Source organism: Alexandromys fortis, unplaced genomic scaffold (genome assembly GCF_014885135.2).
Source record: "Alexandromys fortis isolate MF-2015 unplaced genomic scaffold, M_Fortis_MF-2015_v1.1 scaffold_86, whole genome shotgun sequence".
NCBI classification, from domain to species: Eukaryota; Metazoa; Chordata; class Mammalia; order Rodentia; family Cricetidae; genus Alexandromys; species Alexandromys fortis.
Window position 1 is genome coordinate 7,273,120 of NW_026067965.1, and position 27,905 is coordinate 7,301,024.

The window sequence follows — 27,905 nt, forward strand, 5'->3', positions numbered from 1 at the left end:
GTTAGATGGTTGGCATGGACGAGTTCGCAGAGAGCCTTTAGGGAGCCAGAGCAATGGTTATGAACTTGCTAAGAATCAGTTTTGCACGGGAAGCTTCAGCCAACCCACGATGACATAAGTGCCGTGGCCTCACGAAACTGGCAGGGCCCTGAAACTCTAACAGCAGACTGTTGCTCACTTAGTGAAACGATTATTTGATGTCGCCTCATCCCTTATTCCTTCACAGCACATCAGGCCAACTGATCACCTCTGGACAGGGTTTCTCTGTAGCTTTGGAGCCTGTCCTGGCACTAGCTCTTGTAGATCAGGCTGGCCTCGAACTCACAGAGATCCGCCTGCCTCTGCCTCCCAAGTGCTGGGATTAAAGGCATGCGCCACCACCGCCCGGCCAAGGCTTTTCTTAAACATCGGAGCCCTTCTGCCTTAAATGTCTCCAGATCAGAGTCAAACGGAGACACTCTACTGAGCATTTACTGGCTGGCGAGCCATAGATCTTTACACTAATCTTATGGGAAAGGTTTGGTGATACTCCCTCTGCCTGCAAGAACCAGCCACTCAACAGATCAACTCGCCTGCAGTCCTCAGAGATCTTAAGGGGCAGAGTTAGTGCCAAGCCTGGAGCTACATCAGACTGCCTTTGGCCCACGTAGGCTATACAGTTTATGTAGCAAAGTTCTCTTTCTGCCAGGCTAAGCAGATTTCTGCACAAGGGATCCATTTCTCACTTTCCACCAGTCCCTCCCTCTCCTCCCTCCCTCTACTCCTCTTCCTCCCTCCTTTCTTCTCCCCCTCCTTCCCTTTCTCCCCACCTCCTTCTCCCCCTCTCCTCTTTCGCTTGCCTCCGGCGACCCTGGGGGAGGCGGGGGGCGGGGGGGGGGGAAACCACCCTTTCTCCACGCAGCTGTATTACGGGTTCATCGGTCCATCCGTCACAGAGACCCAGCCTCTGATTGGCTCCTGTTCTTAGGGCCGCCCACTCGGGGCGGGAAGTAGGGGGGAAAGAAGTTTGTTGGCGGGACCGGAGCGGTTTGGTGGTAGCCGTTCGGTTACCGGAGTGCTCCGGAGCTGCGGCGGCGGCCGGGATATCCCGCGCCTGGGGCTGAACGGTGAGTACCGGGTCGGGTCCGGCCGGAGGTGGCCGCTGTAGTCGGGACTGATCATCCGGACGGCCTCCCTCCGGGAGCAGCGTCCTGCAGAGTGTGGGACCGAGGACCCGTCCACTGGGCAGGGGGGATTTGGGTCACCATTTAAGAACAACAGCCTTTGAGTTTTTGAGACAGGGTTCCTGGCTGTCCTGGAACTCACGCTGTAGACCAGGCTGACCTCGAACTCACAGAGATCCACTTGCCTCACTGCCTCCCGAGTGCTGAGATTAAAGGTTTGCACCACCACCGCCGCCAGGCCCGCGTTGAGCCACAGCCATTTTGAAACTTTTAAAACTAAGTTTCCGGTTCTCGGCTTTCGGCTCTTCCTGACCCGATAACCTCAGAATGTTTTGTACCAGATGTTCCAGGAAGAGTTCCATACCTGCCTTGTTCTTTCTGTAAACTCACTCACTTGCAAAATCTCCGTCTGTGCGGTTTTGCACGGAATAAAGTGGTCTCTGCCCTTATTCGGTGGGATTAACATTTGGAGGCTTGAATGATATAAGACCATCTTCCCAAATTTAAAACGTGGACCCTTCCCTTTGAACCTCAGGGACTGCAGCGTCGCTTCCCGCCACGTGTGCACCTTCAGACCCCAGGCTCAAGGACCTCAGGCTCACCTCTTGTTTGGCTGGCCCAGGACTACATCCAAAGAAAACCAGTAAGCATCTGTCTGAGGAGGCCTCTATCAGTAAGTCTTAGTTTTCCTTATATGACATCTGGTCCTGGTTCTATTGGGATCCCATCTGAGCGCTAAGGAGAAGTCACACTCGTTCTTGTCCCCCTGTGCCCTGTGCTGTTTTGTCTTTCCTGTCTCTTTGTCCCTAGTCTTCTGTGGTTTGGACTTGGGGTGACTGGACAACAAAATGGGTAATAAGACTAGTAAGGTTGATTATTGTAAAGTTGATACTCCCTTAAAGTGTGTACTGGAAAATTTTGACTTACTTTACACTCGTAAGGTTAAGAAGAGTTATTTTGGTCACATTACCAAGGAAAAACTCCAGACCCTCTGTGAACAGAAATGGCCCACATTAGGGGTTGAATGGCCCCCTGAGGGCACCTTCGATCCCAAGGTGGCATGGGCCGTTTCTTTGGCTGTCGTCGGGCGACGCGACCTCATGGACCAGTTTGGATACATTGTGCCTTGGGCACAGGCAACATCTAAGCCACCAGTATGGATGAAAAAGTATATAATCGTAAATGGCCTTCATTCCCCATCGCCTCGCCCTCCTCAGTCCCAGCCCCAACTCCAACCCCTGACTCAGCCTCCGCCTCAATCTCAACCCCTGTCCCAGCCCCCTACTCAATCCCCGCCTCAACCCCAACCCCTGACTCAACCTCAGCCCCCGCCTCAACCCAAACCGCTCACTCAACCCCCACCTCAACACCAAGCTGTATCCCAGCCCTGTGATGTCTGTGTGCCTTTCACCAGCACTGATCTTCATAACCAGAACACCCGGAACCGACCTTCCAGCACCAACTCGAGCTGCATAGATGTGGTGCCTTTGACCACCATTGATCTTCTTAACTGGAAGGCGCAGTACCCTCCTTTCAGCACAGACCCCAAGCCCCTAACCTCTCTAATTGAATCTATCTTTCTCATCTACCATCCTAGTTTGGATGATTGCAAGCGTATCTTTTATGTGTTATTCACAACGGAGGAGAGGGAACGGATTCTGACAGAAGTGTCTAAAGCATTTCCTTGGCTACCTGAACTGACTGGCGAACTTGTCCTGCTTACGCAGAGTGCAGACTGGAATTCTAGGGTAGAGAAAGGTAGGAAGTCCCTCAGGGAATATTACTGTGCTTTGCTTGTGGGATTGAAACGGGCAGCCCGGAAGCCCACTGACCTTTCCAAGGTGGCAGCCGTGAGACAAGGTAAGGATGAATCGCCTTCAGTGTTTCTCGAGCGCCTCCTAGAGGCGTACCGTGAATATACAACCATAGATCCAGAGGACCCGATCTTCCTCCCGTCCGTTCACATGACCTTCGTATCTCAGTCTGCCCCAGATATACGGGATACACTCCTAAACATTGATGAATATCCGAGTATGAGTAGGTCGGAATTACTAGAAATAGCCCAGGATGTGTTTAACAATAGAGAATACAAACAACAGCAGCTGCTAATAAGGCAACTGACTAAGGCTATCACCTCTGCACAACAATGTGCTGCCTGCAGTCCTGGTCAGAGAACGCACAACCGGAGGAGCAGGCCCCTGCGAAGAAACCAGTGTGCTTACTGCAAGGAGTTGGGGCACTGGAAGCATGAATGCCCCCAACAGAGATGGGTAGGTCCTCCCTGGCCAAAGCCACGTTTTGCTTGAGGACAATAGTGAGGCCATAGCTTTTTCAAATTAGGCCCCCAAGAGGCTATGGTAATCTTTTTAATTACTGTCAACCTATACTTTTCCTTGTCAACATGGGGCCTTCACCTTTGGTTTTTTTTTGTGTGTGTGTCTCATTACCACCCCCCACCCCCTCTGTAGCTTTGGAGCCGGTCCTTGGAGCTAGCTCTTGTAGACCAGGTTGGCTATGAACTCACAGAGATCCACCTGCCTCTGTCTGGGATTAAAGGCCACCACCGCCCAGCTCACATTTGGTATTTCAAAAACCCTTAGGGCTGCTCACCATTCAAACAATGGAAATGCAGGGGAAGTCAGGAAATATAAGTGGACTGTTAATCTGGGAATCTGGGAAAGGGGACAGTGATTGATTCCTTCATGACTATCCCTGAATGTGCCCATTCCCTTTGCTGGGAAGAGACCTCCTAAGCAAGCGCCAGGCAACTAGCTTATTCTCAGGAGATATGCCTAAACTACAACTAGGGTGCCCAGCCACAGTCCTGACCATCACCTGTCCCTTAAGTGAGGAGTTCCTCCTCCACTTCCTCCTCTAGCGTCTGATCCAAGGCCCTGAGAGGAAATTAAAAGAACAAGTGATCCAGGGATGTTCCAGCTCCCTGGGCCAGAGATAGTCCTTCTGGTCTGGCCAAGCATGTGTTACCAGTTAGAGTTCAGCTGACTTCTTGGGCCATGCCCATCTGTGTCAGACGGTATCCCATCAGTACAGAGACCAGAGAGGGACTCAATTGCCTTCTCAAGGCAGGCATGCCACTCAGCATGGAACCCCCCCTTATTACCAGTCCAAAACCTGGGATTAGTACAGTATAGGATTTAAGGAGAGCACATGAATGGGTGGAACCTGTTTGCCCAACTGTTCCCAACCCTTATACTCTGTCTCTGTTCAGCATGCTGCTGTCTGAGCATCAGTTTTATACTGTACTGGATCTAAAGGAGGCATTTTTCTTTTCCCTTGTCAGAATTAAGTCAGCCTGTCTACATTTAAACAGGCTGACCCTGAACTGAGAATATCGGGGGCAACTGAACTGGACCCGATTACCTCGGGTTCAGCAAATCCCCTGCCATCTTTGATGAAGCCCTCAACCAGGAAGTCATAATTTGAATCCCTTTTCCAACCACAAAGAGGCACATTAGGGCGTTCTGGGGTTTCATTGGGTATTGCTGCCTCTGGATACCTAAGTTTGTTGGCGTTGCCATACCCTTGTGCTCAGCCACTGCAGGGGCTTAAAACCCCTTTGTGGAGTGCACTGAGGGAAGTTAGCAGGTTTTTTTTTTTTTTTTTTTGGTTGTTGTTGTTTTTTAAGACAGGGTTTCTCTGTAGCTTTGGAGCCTGTTCTGGAACTAGCTCTTGTAGACCAGGCTGGCCTCGAACTCAGATTTGCCTGCCTCTGCTGAGTGCTGGGATTAAAGGTGTGCACCACCACCGCCCGGCTAATTAGCAGATCTTAAAGGAACTTGAAAGTGGCTCTTGTGTAGGCTCTCCTTAACTCTTCCTGACATCTCCAAGTTCTTCAACCTCTGTGTTCATGAGAGAAAGGACATTGCCAAAAGAGTCCTGACCCTGGGTGTCTGGAAAAGGCCAGTTGCCTACATTTCAAAAATGTCTATGAGCCATGGCAGCAGCCGCAATCCTTGTAAAAGAGACAAACTTACCATGGTACAGAATCTAACCACAACAACCCCATGTGCATTGAGACTCTATTAAAAGATGCCACTAATTGCTGGATGTCTAATGCTGTCTAGTCCAATATGAGGCCCTTCTCCTAGATGAGGATAGATTGGCTTTTGACAAACCCATGGCTGTCAACCTTGGTACCCCATTACTGGACAGTGACCCTCAGGAAACCATACATGACTGGAGATCCTCGATGTCATTCAGGGTCGCTGACTAGACCTCATGGCTGGTCCCTTCATAGTCAAGGCAATAGTTTTGTCTGTGAAGGAACTAGGAACACTGGGACAGCAGAAGTTCTGGGCCAGAAAGGAGTCGTTTGGTCATAAGCTCTGTCCAAGAGGCACATTGGCCCAAAGAGAGGAATAATGGCCCAGATTAAGGTTCTAATCATTTTTTCTATATTTCTCCATAGAAATATATTTCTATATTTCCTGAACTCCAATGGTAATGCATGCAACATAATTTCCAGTTTATATTGAGGGCTTCTAAAGTCATTTGAGACAGTTTGGCCATAAAGATCAGTCAAACCCCAGAGTTGGGGAGGCCAAATCCCTTTACCATAACTCCCAACCTCTCTAAAACCAACTTTAATTGTCAGTTGTGGTCATTGTAACACTGTGTTTTCCAACTTAAATCTGGAACATTTGTGATTCTGAAAACTCAGGTTGGAATGAAGGAAGAACCTGGGGAATTAGGCTCTGTGCAGTTGGATTGAATCCTGCTTTCTCACTTACCAGCTAGTGATAGGCAGTAAGACAGAAGAGCCTAAACCTATAGGCCCCAGTAGAGACCTCCCCGTACCCCAGGTTCTTGGTTCTTCCAGCACACCCATGTTCCAAAGACTTAAGAAGTACTGTCTTGCCTAATCTAACCTCTCCATAGCCCTCTCCTGTTAAAAGGAAAATCCAAAAATCTCTATTCATGTTATGAGACACCTGCTATGGGACAGAAGGAAAGCCAAAATTAAGTGACTATTCTATTGCCACTGTTCTCAATCCTTTGGTTTTACTTTGAGTCTTTAAAACTTTTTTTTTTCTGGGGGGAGGGGGTTGAGACAGGGTTTCTCTGTAGCTTTTGGAACCTGTCCTGGAAGTAGCTCTTGTAGGCCAGGCTGGACTTGAAAGCACAGAGATCCACCTGCTTTTGCCTCGGAGTGCTGGGATTAAAGGCCTGCGCCACCACCACCTGGCAAAACAAGTATAAATATTTCTCAAAATTTATAAAATTAATATATGTATATACATATACATTAAATTTTTATGTATTTTTGAGATTTATTTTTTGTTATGTATATATACAGTATTATTCCTGCATGCCAGAAGAGGACACCAGATCTTATAGATGGTTGTGAGCCACCTTGTGGTTGCTGGACACTCAGCACCACACCTCTGGAAGAGCAGCTAGTGCTCTTAACCTCTGCTCCATCTCTGCCCCTCTGTCATGATATTAATGGTCATATAGAATACTAATTCTAGAAAAAAGATTTATTAGCTTCCTGTACATGATTTCCGGGTTTTAATTACTATCAGGTAACTAGGAATTAAGTTTTTGTTACTCTGGATGCACTTAATAAATTGTGGTCCTTTAACCTTTTTGTAATCTGCTGCATATGACATTTAAAATGCTTAAGTTTTCTGCAGTGAACTGTGACCATTCCTAACAGCAACCTTTGACGTCTCCAAAAGGATGATGGGGCCCCACAACGATTCCACCTGCATTGTGGTAAGGCCTTTACACTGACAGACACCACCCAAAGATCGGCTTTGAACTCCAAACTTCTCAGGACAATTTCCAGGTGGCTAGCCGTGATGGTGCAGCCTCACAGGCTCCTCCATTGCAACTGGACAGCAAGTGATACTACAGCTGGCTCTCCCAGGACTTGACAATGGTCCCAGTTTTCTCAGGGTCCCCTAAAGATGCCATCACCCCCAAACAGCAGGAAGCAATTTTAAGAACACGACGCCCACATTCCCAAGAGGTGGGGTGGGCAGTTTTTGGTTGTTCAATGGGTTATGGATACTTGTCATTGTTTATGGGGGTTGGTTACAAGTTGTTATTATTGGTAATGGTCAGGAAAAAACTGAACAAAGGAGATTAGATTCAGGGATCTTCTTCTGAAAAGAAAAAGGGAGGGGTTAAATGATAGGATAAAAGGGTAGATTATTGAATCTACTTTTAAACCAAAAAACTACTAATCTTAAATATTTTACATTGGTATGGACTTTTGTATATTGATACAAATTTGAGGTTACTTTTGTTATACTGATTAGAAGTTTTTACTTTTGTTTAAGATATTTTTGTATAGTGATACAAATTTAAGGTTATTTTTGTTAAACCATACTGAATATATGTTCCTATTCTTGTTTCTAAGAATGTCTAAACAGCTCATTTAACAATGGAATGTATATTTCTAGTCCTTGAAACTTAGGGTAATAAAGCAATACAGGTTACCAGTTACATTACAATCATACTTGTAGTTAAGTGTGTTTTCAAGGTCAAACATATTTCAGATAGACAGGCGGTCTTCAAAGACTTCAGAGATCATCAGAATATGGCATTTAAGATGTTTTAATAACATAATTTTTTTTTTTAATGACAATGAGACATGTCTCCTCCTGGCAGCACCAATCTACTTCAGAGAAGATGATGGGCGTCAAAGAGTCTCCATATGGAGTTTGCTTTCTTTGTGGCAAAAGTTATGCACTGGGCAAGAAACTGCCCTTTTCTCAACTGCTGACAGTATGCTGTCCTAGTTGGACAAGCAGGATCATAAAGTGACTGTCGGACTTTGCCAAGACAATGTGGGACAGTCCTTCAAAATTCCTGCTTTACAGAAAAGTCTGTCAGATATTCTAGGCCTGTAGGCTGAAGATGGATGCCCCAACGTTACAGAGGAATCTCTGGTGACTGTCCAGGCAGCCAGCTGTCTCTGTCATTTCTTAGTTTGGGAAGTTGTTTGTTCTGCACTTCCTGTCTACTCAGGTAATATTATATCCTTCTCAGGTCTCTGATGAAGTTGAAGACTAGATAGTTATACTTTTCCTTGTTACCAGATTCAGAAAAGAAGCTCACAAAAGAGGTAAAGTGTTTTTTATTTAGACAAGAACGCAGAAACGTGGACTATTCCTCTATACTGTGTGAATTTATGTCACTGTGATTGGTTTAATAAGGAAGCTGACTGACCAATATCTGGACAGGTAGAGGTTAGGTGGGAGAGCCAAACTAGGAAAATGCTGGGAAGAAGGGTGGAGTCTGGGAGTGAGGAACAGATGCAGAGAGAAGCAAGGTGGGCATGCTGTACTGAGAAGGTGTATGACACCATGTGACAAGGCGTACATAGAAACATAAGAGTTAGCTAGTAACAAGCCTGAGTTCTTGGCTGACCATTTATAATGAATATTAAGCCTCTGTGTGATTACTTGGGAGCAGCTGGTGGGATAGTTGCCAGGCTACTGGCTCTGCTGTGCACAGAATAAAGCTTGCTTTGATTTGGCCGTAATTTGTGGTCAGTGGTCATTATTCTTATTTTGTGGGATTAACAGGGGCTTCACCAGGAGCACCCCTCTGCCTATCTTGGGGACCTTGCTCTGCTCTTGAGCTCCTACCAAGGGAATTCATTGTTTTGCAAATGGGTGTTGCATGGCCCTCCCTCTGGGAGTAATTGATTCACTGAGTCCACTAACTTTTTAAAAACTTACTATTTGGGGCTGGAGAGATAGCTCAGCGGTTAAGAGCATTGCCTCCTCTTCTAAAGGTCCTGAGTTCAATTCCCAGCAACCACATGGTGGCTCACAACCATCTGTAATGGGGTCTGGTGCCCTCTTCTGGCCTGCAGGCATACACACAGACAGAATATTGTATACATAATAAATAAATATTTTAAAAAAAAACTTACTATTTAAGGTATTTGCAGAGAGGTACCTGTGTCGTTGGTAATTCCAATTGAGGGTCCAAAGGGCTAAACAAGGCAAGAGTAGGTGGTGGACCTGGCTATGGTCCACCGAACAGGACCCTTTAGATGTTGGTCGGGGGAAGTGGTGACACTCCTGGAGTCACCCACGTGCCCACCCAGGTAGTGGCCTGGCAGGGTTTCAGCAAGCCCCCCTTGCTCTACCCTCCCGTGCATTGCCCGGGCTCCAGAACTCTGCTGTGGTCAGTAGACCTCCACTTCACTGTTCTTTCCGGGTTCAACCAGAAGCTGCTTTTTCCTTTTAGGGAAAATTTCTTCCTGGGACACCAGATACCTTTGGGTGCAGCTGTTTCAAGGGCTCTGAAGTACATTTCTACAGTATAAGCTAAGATTTTTTTGTTTTCATTTTTAGTTTTTAAAGTTTTAATTACTGTGTCTTAAGAGAGCCATGAAACAAAAATAACTCTAACCTGTGAAGCCATTTACCCAGGGACAGATACTTCCTGAAATACTTGAGGCTATTGTTCATGTAAGATAACAAGCCACTGTTGGACTTGCACCAGCCTGATCACTTGTGAGCAGGAAGTGCATCAGGATGGACACTTGCCCCCCATTGGATGTGGGTATGCAGGCAGGAAGTGCATCACGATATATACTTTCCCTGATTGGACCTGATGGGAAATATGGTGTTGCCTTTTTAAGCCTCTGCAAAATGTGACTCACGACCATCACCATTTTCTGGGAATCCAGAAATGGACCCAGGCTGGGTCCATCATCCTAGTCAGTATTTAATTAAAGCTTCCTTCAATTTGGCTCAAAAGCTTACTGTCACCTGGCGGGATTAACACTGGCCTCTTGAGTGCTAGGGTTATAAGCAAGCGCCACCGTGCCCATCTCAAGAATTCCTAGGAACACGACCACAGGAAGTCGGAGGGGCATGATGACCCAGACCCTAATCCCTTGCTGCAGAAGGTAAGCAGAAGCTGCAGAAGGATGACAGAAGGTAAGCAGCTTGTGTCCTGATCTTTAAAGTGACAATTCCTTGGGCCGAGATTTGCTCATTCATAGCTAGCATGCAGAAAGCCCTGGTTCAAAGCAGACATGGTGGCACACACCTGTACTCCTGTTCTTAGGAAGTAAAGGCAGGAGGACCAGGAGTTCACGGTAAGCCTGGGCTTTGTGAGGCCCTGTCTGAAAATGGTGGTAGGGTACACCTTTAATCTCAGAAGTATAAATGCCACTGGGTGTGGGGGAGTGGGGCAGAGGGAGCAACAGCTCTCTGAGTTCTAGGAAATCCTGGTCTGTATCAAGTTCTAGAACCACCAGGGATACAAGTAAGATCCTGACTTTTAAAAAGAAGTGTCAGCTTTGTGGTCTTAGTTAGATGGTGGTGCACATCTTTAATAATCCCAGACAGACATCAGCTTGAGCTACACGGGCCCTGTGGCAAATAAGGTAACTGAGAAATTGCACTGTGGTGCACTCTGAGCTCAGATCTCTACAATCCTGATCTTTCCTTCTGATTTGAGTTACTGACAGCTGTGTCAAAGTTGTTTACCAGCTCTGCTTCACGAGCACGTGCTGCCTTGCCTTGAGGATCAGAGGATGGGGTTTTCACCTGTTGGCCCACCTGACTGTTGGGTGTATAAGCTTCCGTGGTGCTTTTGAATAAAGGGCTTCTTACCAGTGACTTTGAGGTCTGTGTCTCTGTCTCTCTGAGTCTTTGTGTGTTTCAACCTCCAGCCCCTTGCCTGAAACTCGCGAACTGTATGGTAGCACATAGAGCGCAGACAGGCGTTGTGCGCGGCAGGGGTTTGTGTAAAAGATCTTTTTAGTAACCTCACACACACTCTGAGGTCACACTCTTCACTTCACACACTCGCTATTGTTCTGTTTGTACTACTTCACGCTTCTTTGCCCTAAAAACTCTTCTCTACCGGAACCTTGAAATGATAAGGGCGTCACAGAGTTGTTTCTAATTGGTCAAGAGCACATTCCTAAAGCAGTTCAGGGTGGCTCACAGATGACAAAGGGGAGGTCTAGCTCTCAGCCGGTTGTTCCAAGAAGCTCCCTGATCCCCACTGAGTATAGTTCCCAGAAGTCACTAAGAGGAGCCCAGGCTCCCAGGTGACTGTTGTGGGGTGATAACACATGATGGTGATGGAGACAGAGGGGATGTAAGTGGCAAACCCAGGGAGCAGGGGCAGCAGAGAGGCTGCCAAAGGAGGGAGCTGGCAACCACCCCGAGAGGTCCTCTAATCTGGAGCACTCATCACTCCTTCCCAGGTGTCTTCCTGTAGCCACTTAGCAGGGGCACCCTCGGGGTGTGAGAACAGAGAATCTAGAGGTAGATTCCAGGCCCTAGGGCTGTACTAGTACTGGAACTAGGGTCAGTTAGTTCTGTTGTTGCTGTCAAGGAAAACTTAACACCAGGCACGTCAACCTGCCTCTCATCTGTAGGATATTTAGTCTTTGGGCTTCCTGATGTCTCTTCTCTACTGTGGGCTGTCTGGTTGTGTGAGGCAGTCTTCACTGCGGGTCCCCTATAGGAAGGATACAACCAGCTACCCTTGGGATGGGGACCTTCCAACAGTGATGACCACTTTCCCACATCAGTGTGTGCTCTGGTTGACGTCCTACACACAATGGCTTCCTTTAGGGGTCAGTAGTGGTGGACCATCCCACAGAAGAGCCACGCAGGATTCTTGGGGCCCTGTGCTTTGTGCCTGTTTTTCTTTGTGTGCCTTGATTCCCAGACAAGAGTCTGTCTCGGGCACAGAACCAGCTGGAGTGGAGATGAGGGGCTCCATGGGAACCATTGTTCTGCAGGCTGAGCAAGCCCTGACCCACTGGAGTGGGACAGATAAGCCAAGCTGGATGCTCAGTGGGGGAGGGGCTGGAGTACAATGACAGCCAAGGGCAGAATATATTGAAAAGGGGACAGTATCCCAGGGACTTGAGGGGGTTGGGGTAACTATTGCTAAGGTTACAAATGCCTGTGCTAAAAAAAAATGTATGCACTTCCAAGTTCTTGGACAGAGTGGAACCCTGGCAGAGGTTTATTTTTCCTTGACTGCTGGTTGTTGGAAAGGAGGTGGGCACAGCGGGGATCCCAAGCTTTGCCTGTAGCTTCTGTGCCACCAAAGGCTATGGTTCCTTAATGTCCACTGGGACTGAAGGGCCTTTTGCTGATCTGCTTGGATGAGACTCACAGCAGTAGGAAGCCAGCTGTGTGTGTGGACCAGCGCGGTCCTACCTGGCACACCCTTGCAAATGGTCGATGAGACAGGACTTGCTCCTTAGCGCGGCAGCAGCTGAGGTTGGGAGGAGAGCCCTGGCAGAAGTCAACTGAAATGGAGGACGTAAACGTACAGACGCTCAAACCTTGCTGTACTGATTCCACGGAAGTGTGGTTTAGGCTTTGACTCAGGCCAGATGGGTCAGTGACCCGGGGGTTTGGGGCCAGCTCCGGGCTTGGCTTGCCGTGGAAGGCCTCTCCTCCTTGCACCCTGATCGGCAGCACAGAACCCGTTCTACTGGGAAGATGGCTCCAGCTGGGGGGCGGGGTGGTGGAGGGGAAGGCGCATACTCCATTACAAATACGTCACAGCAGAGATCAAGATTTCAAAGGAAATTTATTGTTTTTGAAAGGTCTGAGGGGACTTTACAAGAGTCTGAAGCCAGTAACTACAAAGGGTGATAAATAAAATACAAAGCCAGTATGTTGTGGCAAATTTCCAGAAAACACATCGAAAATCTTTACAGTTCAAAACTGTTTCACTTTATACATAATTACAAATTACTATACAGCGCTTGGGTTTAACCCAACTTTTATTTAATAGGGCTTAGAACAGAAATGTCCGCACAGCATTTGGAGACGACCTAACAAGAACAGAGGTATAGGTGTATCTTGCCCACCTTCTGTAGTGCCCAGGCCTCAGGAAGAGACCTGAGACTAACCAGCTGGGTAGGCCCGTCCCAGCAGGTGGCAACCGAGGCGGGGCAGCTGATGCTAGAGGGTCTAAGGCATGGGTCTGGTGCTTCCTGCAGAGGCCCTCAGGGGTCTGTGGCAGTGGCACCTGCATGGTTTCGAGGCAGGGCACACTTGAAGCAGTGGGGCCACCCACCTTACACCTTATGAGATGGAGAAGTAACTCAGGACCTGTCAATCTCTTGACAAATTAAATCCCGTGAGTGCAGGAAAAGGCCTCTGCTGCCAACCCTCCCCCCTTTCATGGCAGCATTAGAATACTTTGCATATCTAAACCTGGCCAGCAGGCAGCAGACTCCAAAGCTCTAACCAGATGTTATGCTACGCGAAAGAAAAGCATGGAGCCAAACACACTGTGCCCTGGTCTCAGGGATGGCCAGGGTCACTGCTTCACCCAAGGGCACTCATGCTCAGGTGTCCAGGCATGGAAGCCCACTCTCCAGGACTGTCCTCTGGGCACAGGTTGGAGTAATAAGTCCTATGAAATACTGGAAGCCTTGGCAAGAGCCTCAGGGACAGAAGGACACCAATTAAAGGCCTGTACGGGCAACTCTGGGCAAGCTCTGGCCTAGGGGCCAAGGTTCTCAGCCTTGTACTAAGCCTGTGCATACTAACACGAGGCTGCGGAGAGAACCAGTGTGGGGCAGACAGGGCCTAGCAAAGGGTAGCGTTAGTGGTGTGACCCCCAGAAGATCCAGTTCGTACCTTTCCCTGCAAGAGACTCTCATGGGGGGTGGGGCTTGCTGGCGCAGCTTTTGTTTTAGCCTTTCCACTTCCAGAAAACAGTAAGTAGGTCTGATTGTCTCACAAATGAAGCCAGCTGAGAGGCCATTTAAAGTGCACATGTCACCCAGATGGGTTGACAACTACTGAGATGATTTTAATTTTTGAGAGAAGATACAACCTCTAGAAAGTTCACTAGATTCCACAATGCAGGGGGGTGGGGCACAATTTACTCCCATTGCCCAAAGCAGTGATTTCTTTAGGTTGATGAAGAAACACCCTTTCTTCATATGGGCAATAGGACAAGACACAACCCCGGTCCCTAGAAAACCACCCTTCTCTTTGAGAGTCCCACATAAGGCTTTGACTCAGCTATAGCAGTCTTCAGGGTCCTAAGCAAGAGCACAAGCGGCAATTCCCAAAGTGCGACAGACTTCTGAGGGGGCCAGATGGTGCAGGCAGGTAACACAGTTCTTGGCAAATGGTTCTCTTCCTGGAGGAAGGTGGGCAGCTTAGGGGAACTCAGAGGATTACTCTCTCTTGATCTGAACTTCTCCCAACTCTCACTGACCATTGTTTTGGGGAGTGTGGGTAAAGTAAAATTGGTTTTGAAAAACAACCAAAGCAAGCAGAACACAACACAGCTGGTTGGGCGGAGAGGACACTTGAGGGCAGGAATGAAGTTTCCCAGGGGTGTACAGTGGCTAACTGGTTAGTCAGAGGGGACTTGGAGGGCGGCTATTGGTCTTCCTCTGCACAGGACGAGGGCAGGGGCTGGTTTGATTTTCCATCAAGTCTAGGCGGTATCAGGTCCTTCCCTCCTAGCAGATGGGCTCTGCTGTGGAAGGGTACAGCCTCTCTGACAGGGCATTCAGAGGCACAGACAAGGACTGCCACCCAAACCCTGTGGTGGACCTGAGGCATGGCAGGCTCTGGACTTGGAGAAGGAAGCAACTAACTTCTTGCTGTTGAGGTTCTTGAAGGAAGTATATCATAGCTTTAGTAGGGAAAAAAAAAAAAAAAAACAAACCACTCAACAACAACAAAAAACAGGCTTTAAAGAGCCAAACTGGCTTCATCAAAAAGAGGCAAAGGGAACCGACGGGCAACGTTTAAAATCTCCAAAGGATGAACATTCCTTATGAAAAAATGGGCATGGGAGGGAAGGGTACAGCTCCCATCTCAACCCTCCAGTTCAGTTTCCCTGGGGACCTTCATGCACTTGGACAGACACTTCATTCTCTGTACTGAAGAGATGGTTCAAGCTGTTGGGCCAGTACTGGTTCACTTTCAAAATAAAATAAAACAAAACACAAACACAAAATAAATAAAACAAATTTAGGCTAAAAAATTTAAACCAGAACTCTTTCAAGTAAACTGAAAGATAAATATCCATATCTGCAAGTCCAGCTTGCAGGTCATCAACAAGCACCGAGTTACAGGTTTGTTTCTGCACAAACTATGTTCAAAGCCCTGTGCTTGAGGGCAAAACCATGAACTGAAGGCCACATGTGAACTAGAGACCTCAGCACGGCCTTCATGGGCACCCTGAGGGCAGGTACATGAGTCCATTACCAATGAACTGTGCTGCAAACACACGAGCTGGTGAGAGCCTCAAGCATGCATCAACACATGGGGGGGAGCGGGAGAAGAGAGACAGGCGGCATTTGACAGCTTCAAGGATAGGAGCACAACCAAGCAAACTGCATCTGACAACCGTATGAGGAGGCCTTGTGACTGGAGAGAGTACACGCAGCCATGCTTCAGAGCCAGTTCCCCTGTCTGTCCTGGCAAAAGCACCAGACAGACTTAACTCCTGCACCTGAACCTATGTTTCTAGAGCAGGGCATGGAGAGGCCCGGGGGACAATGTAGTCCCAGGCAGGTGGCTGGGAGCACCACCAGGGAGCATGCTTTCCCACAGGGAGTCCAGCAACAACTAGAAAGTGTCTTCCTGGGGACAGTGCTGCAGAGTCCTCTCTCCTTCCTCTGTGCCCAGAGCATTTAGACAGGCGCTGAGGACAACAGTATGTGTCTTCCTGATTTGAATATGAGCGAGACCGTTAGTTCAGCCTAGAATATGGAGATCTAGAAGACGGTGCAGACTATGTGCTTTTCGTACACATCAGACCTCTAACTGGTTTCCCAAACATTTTGTTCTTCTTCCTAATATAAAATGAGGAATACATACAAAGAGGGGTGGTGTATGCACAGGGGCCGTTTCCAGGGACCCAATCTCAGAGGCCCACAGAGTGAAATACTGTGCGTCCGCATGCCACCTGGTCAGTCAGGTGCTTGCTCTTGGCCTAAGCTACCCTGATGTGTAAGAACGGCTGTGTGCACAGCTGGTGTATTCCACACGCACATGGAGGTGGTTACTGCCCACAGATGAAGTCTGCACTGTCTGCTCTTTGATTCTGGTTGCATTCTCTCACATACAAGGCAGGTGCCAGACCTCATTTGGAAAACCCCTTTGAGTCTCTAGGGAACCCTGACACGTCTCAAACTATCACCTATATCTAGGGTCACTATGTTCAGCGTAATACCCTGAGTAAGGCCAGGCCCACCCAAGTCCTGGGCAGTCACGGATCATGGCCCAAGTGGAGTCTGCGTATCCTTCCCCACCCTGACACGCAGGTGTTGCTCTTTCTTGTCCAGGACCTGGGACAGCTCAGGAGGACTGGACGCTGAGGGGCAGTGGGCGTCCAGTGTAGGAGACTTGCGCACAAGGGCAGCAGGAGAGCCGTCGCCGTATCAGGGTTGGAGGGTGGCTGCCCTGGCAGACGAAATGGGTCAACAGAAGATCTCTTCACCCTCTGCTGATACTTCCGAAGCAGGACCATCTGCAACCATGAAATCAAGGGTGAAAACATGGCCCCTCTGACGTCACTTCGACCCCGTCAAGTTTCTGTGTTGTGACAGGTGACTAGGCTGATTAACTTCCACAGAGTACTAGTGTTCATGTGTGTAAAGGGAAGCGAGAGCTCAGTCTTAACTGTAGGCAAACCCAGCAAAGCATCAGGGAAATGTGGACTACGGCAGAGGTTCTGGTCCTAACTCTTCCCAGGGAAAGTGCTGTGACCTGCCTGAGGCATCTAGGAGGTCAGCGCCCAATCTTGCTGCTGTATTGGTTACAAGAACAAGTGCCTAGCAGGATAGTGAGAGCCAGAAAAACTCCAACTAGGGAAGTTAGTTCTTCAACTGAAAGAAGGCTCAAGAAATGAAACCTGCAATCCATATGTAGAGGACCCAGAACACAAGGTCCTGGATGCTCATTGCACGAGCATTCTTTCTGAAAAAGATCAGGCATGTTTTCCTGCATGTGCAACAGGTTCATGCATACATTCAGCCCACAGTGGCCAGAAGAGGGCATCAGAGCCCCTCAAACTGGAGTTACAAGTGGTTGTGAGCTGCTATGTGGGTGTGGGAGCTGCACCTGAGCTTTCTGTAAGGGCAGTGACTGCAACCTCAGAGCCACCTCTCCAGCCCTTGCACGAGCATTCTTTTCATATGTCTCTTGTACACAAATGCCTTATTATTTTATATTATATTTTTATAAATGGCTTATTATTATTATAATTATTATTTTATCACTGATTATTAATTTGGAGACTAGGTCTCTCACTGAACCTGGAGCTCACCAATGTGACTATACTAGCTTGTGGGTGAGTTCCAGGGTTCTCCTTCCTCTGCCTCCCACCGCTGAGGATTCAGGCCTCATGTTTGAATGGCAAGCATGTTACCAGCTGGGCAGCTGGGCCATCTCTGCAGCTCCTGCAAGTATTCTTTTTTCTTTTTGTTTTTTTTGAGACAGGGTTTCTCTGTAGCTTTGGAGCATGTCCTGGAACTAGCTCTTGTAGACCAGGCTGTCCTCGAACTCACAGAGATCTGCCTGCCTCTGCCTCCCGAGTGCTGGGATTAAAAGCGTGCGCCACAAGTGCCTGGCATGCAACAAGTATTCTTAACAAGTGGGCTTGGTGGGCAGTGGGCGTCTTGGCTTTTGTACATCTGAACTGTCCCCCCATACCAGCCTGTCACTACTCTCTCTTGTAGAATGCAGGCTCCATGGCCACAGTGAGACAGCGTAGTGTGGACAACTCACCACCAGGCTGAGAGCGGCTTCCTTTGCTCTTCTTTTTCTTCTCCTTCTTTTCTTTTGGCTTAGCTAACCCAAAAAGGCGGGTGGAAGTGGAGGTGCTAGATGGGGCCTGGCTTTGCCCCTCTGGTACTTTTGTCTGACTCGTTGAACTCAGTATATGAAAAGGCCCCTTATCTTTGTGCGTCCGAGAGATGCTGTTCCTTTTAGGAGACACTGAAAGTTCTGAGTCCAATGACCCTGACTTGGTTATGGAAGGTGCAGATGGCAAGGAGGACTCCTCCGGATTGGGCAAGAAGGACGGGACTCGCATCAGCCTGCCATGTTTATTCGAAACCTGCATATGTTCAAGAGAAGCCATGAGCATTGTGGTAGCCACACTCTAAAGAACTTACTTTAAACAGGGCTTCATGGAACTGCTCCTTCCCAAGTCCTATCTATTTATATAAGCATGTTAAAACCATTACATCCAATACCGATGTCATCCTTATCTTTGATGAGGCAAAGTTAAAAGAACTCCCACTCCCCGAAGAAAAGGGATAGCTACTCATTTAAAGACCGATTCACACAAGAGTGCAGCCATCACTTCGGGTCAAGAGATTATGGACCTGGCCAGGCTAGAGTGCCAACAGAAGAGCATCAACTCATCTGTGTTCTCTGCTGCCTGGGAACCAGCCCTCCCTGTCAAAGTTCTGCTGATTTTATTGGAATATGAGTGGATCTACCCTTCTGCTAGAAAATGCAACAGAGCCACTGGCCGCTCCCTGCTATGTATTTGAGAAGCTCTTCTGAAAAGGCAGTACTGCCCAAGACATCACTTCAGTCTCCTTTCATGGCCCAAGGTCAACTGCAGTAAGTTTTAAAAGACAGGGAGATGTGCACACTACCAAACTATCTATCTGCCTCCAGAGTTCATGTTCCAGGGCAATCACAGATATCTCATTACAGTAGCATCACACTCAGCATGCTGACTGACAGGAAGCCTTCCTTAACAAGCAGCAGCTACAGAGAAAGAAGAGCATGGAAGAGCATCAAACCAAATCAGGCTTTATATGGAGCATAGGTGTCTGAATATCCCTGCCCAGACAAGAGAGGACCACTTTCTATCACTTGCTGGGCTCTTCCCTCTGTCACTGACCCCTGCTGATCCTCCCAACAGGTTCTTTATCTTGTAGTAGAGCCAATCTTTGCTGTCTCCTGAGCACAGGCACACAGGACCTAAGGGCTCCTCTATCTTGGTATGTTTCCTATTTGTGGGGACACATGCCTGATTTACCATATGCTCAACAAGACAAGGGCTAATTGCTATTCTCTCAGACATGCTGAAGTGATTCTGGCCTAGGCTGGTGGCTGGGAAAAGTGCTTGCTAGCTTGATGGAACCATTGACTTCTCTGTGCTACAATCTCAAGTGTCTGCCATCCTTTTCAATCTCCTTGAGTGAGACTCACGTCCGCCCCTTGATCAGCCGCTGTATAACATGAATCTCTCCTCTGGTCTCTTACTGAGGTTCCTATCATCACCCTCAGTCGCTGCCTTGCCTGGTCTTCATGGTAGGATGCCCCTTCCTCCCTGTCTACTGGCCTGGCACAGGTTCTAGGTACCTGGCAGAAGTCTTGATCCATCTGCCTCTGGCTGAGCCGCTCCGCATCCCGCTTCAGTTGCTCCTGTTCTCTTTCCAGCTGTTTCTGGGCAGCCCGTAGTCTCTCCAGATCACACTGATAAGTGCCCTTCTTCTGCTGGAGGTCTTCGCGGTCCCTCTCCAGGTCCTGCTGCCTACGGCGGACGGCCTCCTCCCGTTCTGCCACCTTGGCCTCCCGGTCTCTCAGTTCCTGCTCCCGGGCCTCCCACTCACGCTCACGTCGGCGCTTTTCCTCCAGGTGCTGTGCCTGCTGCTTCTGCAGATTGGCGAGGTCCTGGCGCTGCTTCTCCAGGCTCCTCTGTTTCTCCTGCTCAATGAGAGAGCTGGGGCGGGACGCACTCCTTGTGAGTACCTTCTCGGTCAGCACCAGCTTCTGGTCCTCGATGTAGCTATCTTGTTGGAGCACAACTCCCTGTCATGGCACAGAGAACAGTCATACAACTCAGGCCCAGGAGAAGAGCCACCTGCAAGGATCCTCCCCTGACCCCACACTAGGGTACTGGGACAGAATGACTCCCCGCCTCCTGTTTCAAGGGTTGCTCCTGGGCAACTTGTCAAAGATATGGGGAATCAACATTTGACATGATATAATTTCCATATATTTTGTGTGTGCATGCATGTGTGTGCCGAAGAGAGCCTGTGAAGGTCAGGGATAACCTGTGGGAGTCAGTTCTTTCCTACAGTGTAGGTCTTGAGGACTGAACTCAGGTTGTCAAGGCAGGCATGTTTACCTGCTGAACCCCCTCACTAGCCGTGGTCACCCATTTTCTGGAATTCCTGGTGGTACTTTGGGGTGGGAGCAGTGTGTCTGTGGTGCAGGAGGGAGAAGGTACGCAGGAGACAGGTAAACTCTTCATGAAAGGAAGGGACCAGAAGGAGGGAGAAGCATCCAAGAGTATGAGAGAGCCACTGTATGAAACAGCAGAGAGAGCTAAGGGAAGGTTTTCTGAGTTAGTCTCTGGGGAAGGTCCCTAGAATCAACCAGCTGCTCTCCAACTGTGGTCTTGGAAGGCACACATGATGTGATGTCTTCATTTTCTTAATCAGAAGCTAATCTTGGGGCTTATTTCCCAACAAGTAACTTATAAATCCTAAAGACCAAGGTCAACAACATCTCTGTGCTAAGTTCCCTAAACAAGCAAGTAAGCACCCAGATAAAGACGACACATTACCTGCAGCATGCTGAGGAGTTCGTGGAGGTGAACGATGCTCTGGACCACCTGCTAGCAAGGAATGAACATTCATGTCAGCTTCTCTGACTGTAAGAAATACTACATGGCTACAGCATCTTCAGAACACAACAAGACGTTACATTTTAATGAAATCTTCTAAACTGGAAAACCCGAGAGAGTAACTAAGAGCAAGCAGCCAAGGCTAAAGATATGTGAGTGTGCATGTGTGCACACATCTATTAAAAGTTAAAGATATGTGAGTGTGCACGTGTGCATGCATCTATTAAAAGGTGCGACACAAAGCTTCCACTTTTTAAATTGGTTGACATAAAGACAGTATATACTTCAAAGTTTAAAAAGGACACCCTGGGGGCTGGAGAGATGGCTCAGAGGTTAAGAGCATTGCCTGTTCTTCCTGAGGTCCTGAGTTCAATTCCCAGCAACCACATGGTGGCTCACAACCATCTGTAATGAGATTTGGTACCCTCTTCTGGCCCGCAGGCATACATGCAGGCAGAATGCTGTATACATAATAAATAAATATAAAAAAAACTGGTTCATACACACACTGAACAAAAATACAATATGTCCCACTTAAATTACAAGTATAAGGGCTAGAGAGATGGCTCAGTGGGTAAGAACACTGGGTTTGATTCCAAGCACCCACATGGCAGCTTCTAATTGTGTCACTCCAGTATCGGACCTATTCTGGCATCTACAGGTACTGCATATATTCACAGACATACAAAGAGGCAAAGTACCTAAACACATAAAATAAAAAAAGAAAGAAAAAAGTCATGAAAGAATTAGAAGAAAGTAGAGGAGGAAATAAGGGATATCAGGATATTCTAGTTGAGAAATAGGACAGAAATACAAATAGTTAATTATATGAAACACTGAAAAGCATTCAGGGAGTAGAAGCACAGCTCAATGGTTGAGGCTCTGGTTCAATCCACAGAGCATACACGCACAAACTAAGAAATGCTGTTTGAAATTATCAAACCAACAAAATGTCAACTTAAAAATGGTAGTGCTCAGTGCTGGTGAAAGTAAAAGAAGACGGGCACGCCTGGCTACGCAGTAGCTCCTACATGCAGTCATACGGTGAGGAAAATCAAAGAGCCATGTAATAAGCATAATGTGCAAAAGAATGGAAGAGGGATTAACCACCAGAAAGATCCACTCTAGACCTGACGGACATAGCTAACATGCACTTACTGAGCACAGATCGTGCTCCCGAGTCTGGGGAAAATGCCTCTGATGCACTGAGAGATCTCTGGACGGTCGTACATGATCATGAGATGGATGAGAAAGGGGCAGACACAGACACCTAACAATCATTACTCTTCAGTGATGGGTTATACTTAAGTTTAAATGATTTATGTTACTAGTCTTTACATTTTTCTTTTTATTTATTTTTTGTTTTTTTGAATTTTCTTTTTTTAAAAATTTATTTATTTATTAAAGATTTCTATCTCTTCCCTGCCACCGCCTCCCATTTCCCTCCCCCTTACCCAATCAAGTCCCCCTCCAAAAGAGCAATCAGGGTTCCCTGCCCTGTGGGAAGTCCAAGGACCACCCACCTCCATCCATGTCTAGTAAGCTGAGCATCCAAACTGCCTAGGCTCCCACAAAACCAATAGGTGCAGTAGGATCAAAAACCCATTGCCATTGTTCTTGAGTTCTCAGTAGTCCTCATTGTCCGCTATGTCGTTTTTCTTTTTATAATACTTAAACCAAGCTTAGTTCTGACAATTCTTTCTTACTGCTCACATGGAATCTTTACAGAAGGCGCAGAAGCCTGCAGACTGCAGCTGTGCAGTCCCAGTGTGAAGGCCAGGAGCATTATTTCCCACGGACTTCCTCACTAAGTATAGGGGACCTTGCCAAATGGAAGAAATCAGCTGAGAGCTCATTTCAAGAGACAGCAGCCTACAGGGCCCAGGTCCTGGTTAGATCAGGGTGAGTCCCTCAGCAACCTCCCCTGCCAACAAACAGAAAACAACATCCTGTGGATTTTTTGAGGGGGGGGGAATAGGGAGGAGGAGGAAGTAGTTTAAAATTTCAAAACAAAACTCCCAGGGGTTTAAGATAATAAACACAAAGAAGAATGAAATGTAAGAAACAGCCTTGAGAAACAGCCTAAAAAGCGTGGTTTCAAATGTGCAGGATACACAAAAGCAAGGCTCAGCATGAGCACTTGTCTAGGAGATAGCAGTGACCCTGAAACTGATTCCAACAGGCCTCAGAGGTGGGGCTCAGTGACAGCAGCGCTCCAGGGAGCAACCAAAGCCTATATTCCCAGGGTCTAATTCCCTATCAGGCTCCCTTGTAGGAAAGGAAGTGTTCAAAGAGGCAAACTCAGTAAGAATAAGAAATTACTAAGGAGAATTTAACTCCCATACTCTATAGACTAGTGGCCTCTGGGATCCTTTACAGGAGAAGCTGCTACTAATTCCAGCCAGCTGGCCCAGGCTGAAGGCACTAAGGGGGCTCCCCAGTTCTTGTACAGACAAAGCTATACAGTTGTGGTAGCTCTTGCCTTAAACCCCAGAACTCAGGAGACAGGCACGTGGATCTCTGTGAGTTCAAGGTCAGTCTGGTCTACAGAGCCAGTTCAAGGACAGCCAGGACTACACAGAGAANTACTTTCGGTCAGTCTGGTCTACAGAGCAAGTTCTTGCAATTCTCTCAACACACAGAGAAACCCTGTAACAAAAGCAAGCAAGAGGAAAGGAGGGAAGAAGGGAGGGAGGGAGGGAGGGAGGGAGGGAGGGAGGGAGGAAGGGAGGGAGGAAGAGGGAGAGAGAGGTCTTCATTCACAGTGTATAACACTCACTGAAGGGAATGCACAGCTGTTCTTCTTAGTTATAAAACATTAAAGACACAAGAGACTTGTAACAGCAAAACAAAGATATTCTAAACTCAATAAATATTCTAGATAGTTCATGGAATCCTTACCTCACTGTTTCTTTTAAGCATAAATACCAGATTAGCATTTCCACCCTATAAAATAACAACAAAAAATGCATTTAAAAATGAAACTCTTGATATAGAGACCATACTCAATGCATTTCTAAGTTACATGTACTTCTGGATTTCCATTTTTTCTACCATAGCATCTCCCTGGAGGGCGTGACGAAAAGTTGAACTGGTTTTTAACTAAAAAACCCTGTAGAGTAGGATCACAATGTCACGGGGCATCAAACAGGCTGTTTAATAAAACTGGTCCTGCGAGGGCACAGCAGAATCGGGTGTGTAAAGAGGACACTTGAAGCCAGGGGGCCCAAAGCACCAACAACATGGGCCTCTCAACTGTATAGTTTGCTCTAAGAGTGTGCTTTCCCTAGAAAACGAAATTTCATTACAAGTGGCAAGCTGATTCCTGAGCCAGATCAAGGAAAAATACTTCCAAAAGGGTGATGAAGTCCAAGGAGGTTCACATATAAGAGTGCTTTACTAGGAAATCTTACCTTTTTCAGACCACTGTCTGATTCTGTTCTCCTAAGATCCTGGCCATCATCACCCTCTTCTTTCTCACCTCCTAAACAAAACACAAACAAATGAAAACAATATAGATAGCTTAGGGGTATTAATAGTTCTGAATCCTATGAATACCAAAAATAAAAAAAGAGGCCAGGGAGCCACTCGGTGGCACTCGACCACTAGTCACAGCTTCACCAACAGAGAGTAAGAAAACAAAATCCAGACAGAACCAAACCAAACAACCACCAAACACAGCTTAGTACCCCTTATTTGATGCTTGGAACCAGAAGAGTGTGAACTTCAGATTTTTGGATATGTGTAATAATTAGATGATTGGCAGTTGAGACTCTTGTCTATTGAATGTCTCACAGACACTTGCACACAGCCTGGAGATAATGGTATACAATGTTTGGAGCATTTTTGTGTTCTCAGTGCAACTTCCCAAGTGTGGAGTTTGCAGTGTGACATGTCAGAAAGTTCTGAACTATGGAGCAGCATGGACATCAACTTTTCACATTACAGATGCTCAAGACCTCTGACCATAGCTAGTTCAGTTGAGGAATAATGAACATGGTTCTCACAGAATTCCTGAGTGTCTGAGACTCTTCTGAAGACATTTACTGAAGGGACAGAGGAGACTGTGTGCTGCAAAAGGATTATAGATGGATCACCTTTGGAAGCATTCATCTGATGACAGTCAAATCCTCCAAAGGTCTCTGCTCTCCGGGGCAAGGAAACGGGGCCAGCCATGACTTCCTGCTCAACAGGGCTGCTGATGGACTGTCCAAGTGTGCCGCCGAGACTTCCACTCACCAAACCCTGGAGGATTTCCACTGGAGTGAAGCAAACAAAACACTCATGTGGATATCTATCTTTCATTAAGAGGAAAAAATGTCATGGCAACATGTGATATGTACAGACTGGATCAGAACATCCCAAAGAATAGGTAAATTTTTCTGCCTAGGGGGCTCTACTGGAAATGTAGAGACGAATTCCACGCTTCTATCCGTGGGCCTGAAAAATCCGCAGGCAAAAAGGAAGGCAGAGTAGTTGACTGGGAGGGGTATGGGTTCTAGAAGTAGAGCCAAAGCAGTGGAAAGGTCTCTGGAAATGTGAGCCAGTGTGAGGATAGCAAGTAAAACTAGTAGGAGCAGGTGGGCACCAGGGGCCAGAGCAGCCTAAGCACCTAGATCTTCTAATCTAAGTTAACTGCTAACTTGAGATTTCCCCCAGGGCAGGGTCTGTGGGGAAGACATTGACGTGAGAGGAAAAGGGGTGAGTGAGAAAGAAGGTCCAGACAGGATAAGAGGCAGAAAGAAAAAAATTATCTCTTAACAAGCACCATCATTTTAATAAGGCATAAAAACAATAGAAAAAATATAATTTAAAAAGGTGCTTGAGTCAATTTTTTCCCCCCTTAGCTTTTTTTGGGGGGGGGCGGGGGGAGAAAGGGTAGATCAATGTTATTGAACTCAGAGATCTGCCAGCCTCTGCCTCCTGAGTGCTGGGACTGAAGGAGCCTGCTACAAAGCCCAGCAAAAAAACAAAACAAAACAAACAAACAAACAAACAAAAAAACCAGTATTTGAATGAAAACATTTCATGGAAAAAAAGAACAACTAAAAAATACTGAAGTCAAATGCCATATAAAGAAAAGAGGTGGTAAACAAGAATATAACTTTCTATAGACTGGAGCACAGCAGAAAGTGTTTCCACTAAACAAATGAGATAAACACACCAAGGAAACAATGCAAAACACTGAAGAATTTAAGTCAAGATTAGAGAAAACAAGGTTGATGCAGTAGCACCTCTGCTATCTCAGCTCGGCAGACTGAGGCCACAGATGCAGGTGGAGGGCAGGGTGGTCTCCATAACAGGGCCTTAGCTTAAAAAACTAGAAAAGTAGAACAAGTGAAACTCAGAACAGGCAGGAAAAATAGTCACAGAAAATCAAACGGAACTAACACATAAGAGCTTGCTTATGTGTACCCCACAGAAGTTGGCTTAGTAGGTAGAGGATCATTAAAAGTGGAAAACAGTGACTGTAGGGCAAGGAAGGTGCAGGATTGAGGAAGACAACCAAAGTAAGAGAACAGAGGAAATACAAAGAATTGCAATTCAAGAACATTTTCCTGAAATTGAAAATATTTGTAACCATGTTAGACAGTAACCCCACAACAACCAACCATATAGTATACTTTGTAAAAATATTTGGAGTTAAAAAACACCCCTTGGGCTCCTAAGCAAGGAACATGTGACTTATATAGACAGATCATGTGGTTACTACCCTCTAAGAATGATGGAAAATGATGCGACATGAGAACAATTAACAAACTCAGATAAGAAAATATGAGCCAAAGACTTCATATCCAAAGAAACCATCAAGCAGAAAGAGCAGGAATCAATAGAGAAGACAGAAATACCACTTTGATGGCTTTGAGGATACTGACATAAGGATGGGGGCTCTACAAGCATGTGTTTAAAGAATCAGTACTACAGGCCAGGCGAGGAGCTGAGTGTGAAAGAAGCTCCAGATGAGGCACACAGATAGTTCTTAAGAAGGAACGGAGACTGCGATACAGCCTTGTATGTGGAACTGTGCTGGCAGGAACAGCAGTATTATTCTTATACAAGTACCAGTGTTAATGCTGAAATAAGACATTAATATAGGATATTCTTTTTAATGAATTTTAATTAAAAACATTCTCTGTGTGTGTGTGTGCGCGTACACACGAGCGCACACTTATGTGGAGGGTGGCCCGTGCATGTGGGAAAGGGGGCCAGAGGATAACTTGTGGGAGATGGTTCTTTAATTGTATGGCTTCTAGTAATCAAACTCAGGTCATCAGGTTTTGTAGCAGGTGCCTTTACTCACTGACCCAGTAGAGGATATCCTAATTCCATAATGTATCCCAGAGAAGGAATATCCCTACGTGGAAAGGACACAGACATGTCTAAGTGATTAGGATATATATATATATATATATATATATATATATATATATACACACACACACACACACACATATATAAAAGGCAACCTGTAATCCATAATTTGCTTAGCTACATTCATGTGAATTTACATTATTGAAGCTCCTCTCTAGCTCGGTCCACGGAAAAGGACAACAGAGTAATGACTAAATATCTCAAAGCAATGACAATAATTCCCAGGTCCTAAATAATGATCTTAAAATACTTTTCACCAGAATTCTCAAAGGAATGAATGGAACAGCAAACAACCAAGAAAAGCTTAGCTCCACAAGCAAGCTCTGTACTGTGACCATGCCACAGACAGAAGCCACAAGGGTCAGGTGGGGGGGACACTGCACTTTATATGAGGTTGAGAACTGCTCAGTGACCTAGAACCCATCAACTATGTTTAAATCCATGAATCCATAAGCAGCTAATTTTGGAGCTGGGTACTGAACACAAGGCCCCTCATGCATGCAAGGCTCTACCTCTGAGCTACAACTGCAGCTTCATAACAACGTGTGCAAAACAGTGCAAGTCCTACCGGAGGATCCAGACAGACCAGTTTACTGAAGACTGGCACCAAAAGGAAGAGCCCCTCCCCTGCAGGATTCATCCTTTGTCCCTATGTCACAGGAAAAGAACTAACTTCCTGATCTGAACTCAACACCACAGGAACACATCTTATGAAATACACCAAGTCTGAGAAATTCAGCCTCTGAAACCAGCTGTGACTGA

General features: G+C 46.9%; 2 protein-coding genes across 9 annotated transcripts in view; one reads left to right on the forward strand and one right to left on the reverse strand.

Annotated features, from left to right (window-relative positions):
- The first annotated feature begins 983 nt into the window (after nucleotides 1-983).
- Nucleotides 984-8,679, forward strand: LOC126508675 (uncharacterized). Its single transcript, XM_050154031.1, has 2 exons — nucleotides 984-1,106; nucleotides 1,699-8,679. The coding sequence occupies exon 2, from the start codon at nucleotides 2,012-2,014 to the stop codon at nucleotides 3,467-3,469; it is 1,458 nt and encodes a 485-aa protein (XP_050009988.1). The 5' UTR covers nucleotides 984-1,106; nucleotides 1,699-2,011; the 3' UTR covers nucleotides 3,470-8,679.
- Nucleotides 8,680-12,706: 4,027 nt separating this feature from the next.
- The window catches only part of Akap13 (A-kinase anchoring protein 13), a 256,845-nt gene continuing 241,646 nt past the window's right edge, over nucleotides 12,707-27,905 (reverse strand). For 7 of the 8 annotated variants that reach the window (XM_050154104.1, XM_050154103.1, XM_050154102.1 and 4 more), the window contains 7 exons: nucleotides 24,869-25,030; nucleotides 24,185-24,255; nucleotides 23,673-23,717; nucleotides 20,712-20,762; nucleotides 19,502-19,951; nucleotides 17,906-18,236; nucleotides 12,707-16,646 (listed from right to left, as the gene is read on the reverse strand). In XM_050154104.1, coding sequence (XP_050010061.1) covers nucleotides 16,597-16,646; nucleotides 17,906-18,236; nucleotides 19,502-19,951; nucleotides 20,712-20,762; nucleotides 23,673-23,717; nucleotides 24,185-24,255; nucleotides 24,869-25,030 — 1,160 coding nt within the window. In that variant the 3' untranslated portion in view covers nucleotides 12,707-16,596. The remainder of the gene's footprint in view (nucleotides 16,647-17,905; nucleotides 18,237-19,501; nucleotides 19,952-20,711; nucleotides 20,763-23,672; nucleotides 23,718-24,184; nucleotides 24,256-24,868; nucleotides 25,031-27,905) is intronic. The other variant, XM_050154101.1, reaches the window with a different exon arrangement.

Excerpts from the sequence above, each read along its gene's own strand:
- LOC126508675 (XM_050154031.1), top strand. The coding sequence starts at position 2,012 with ATGGGTAATAAGACTAGTAAGGTTGATTATTGTAAAGTTGATACTCCC.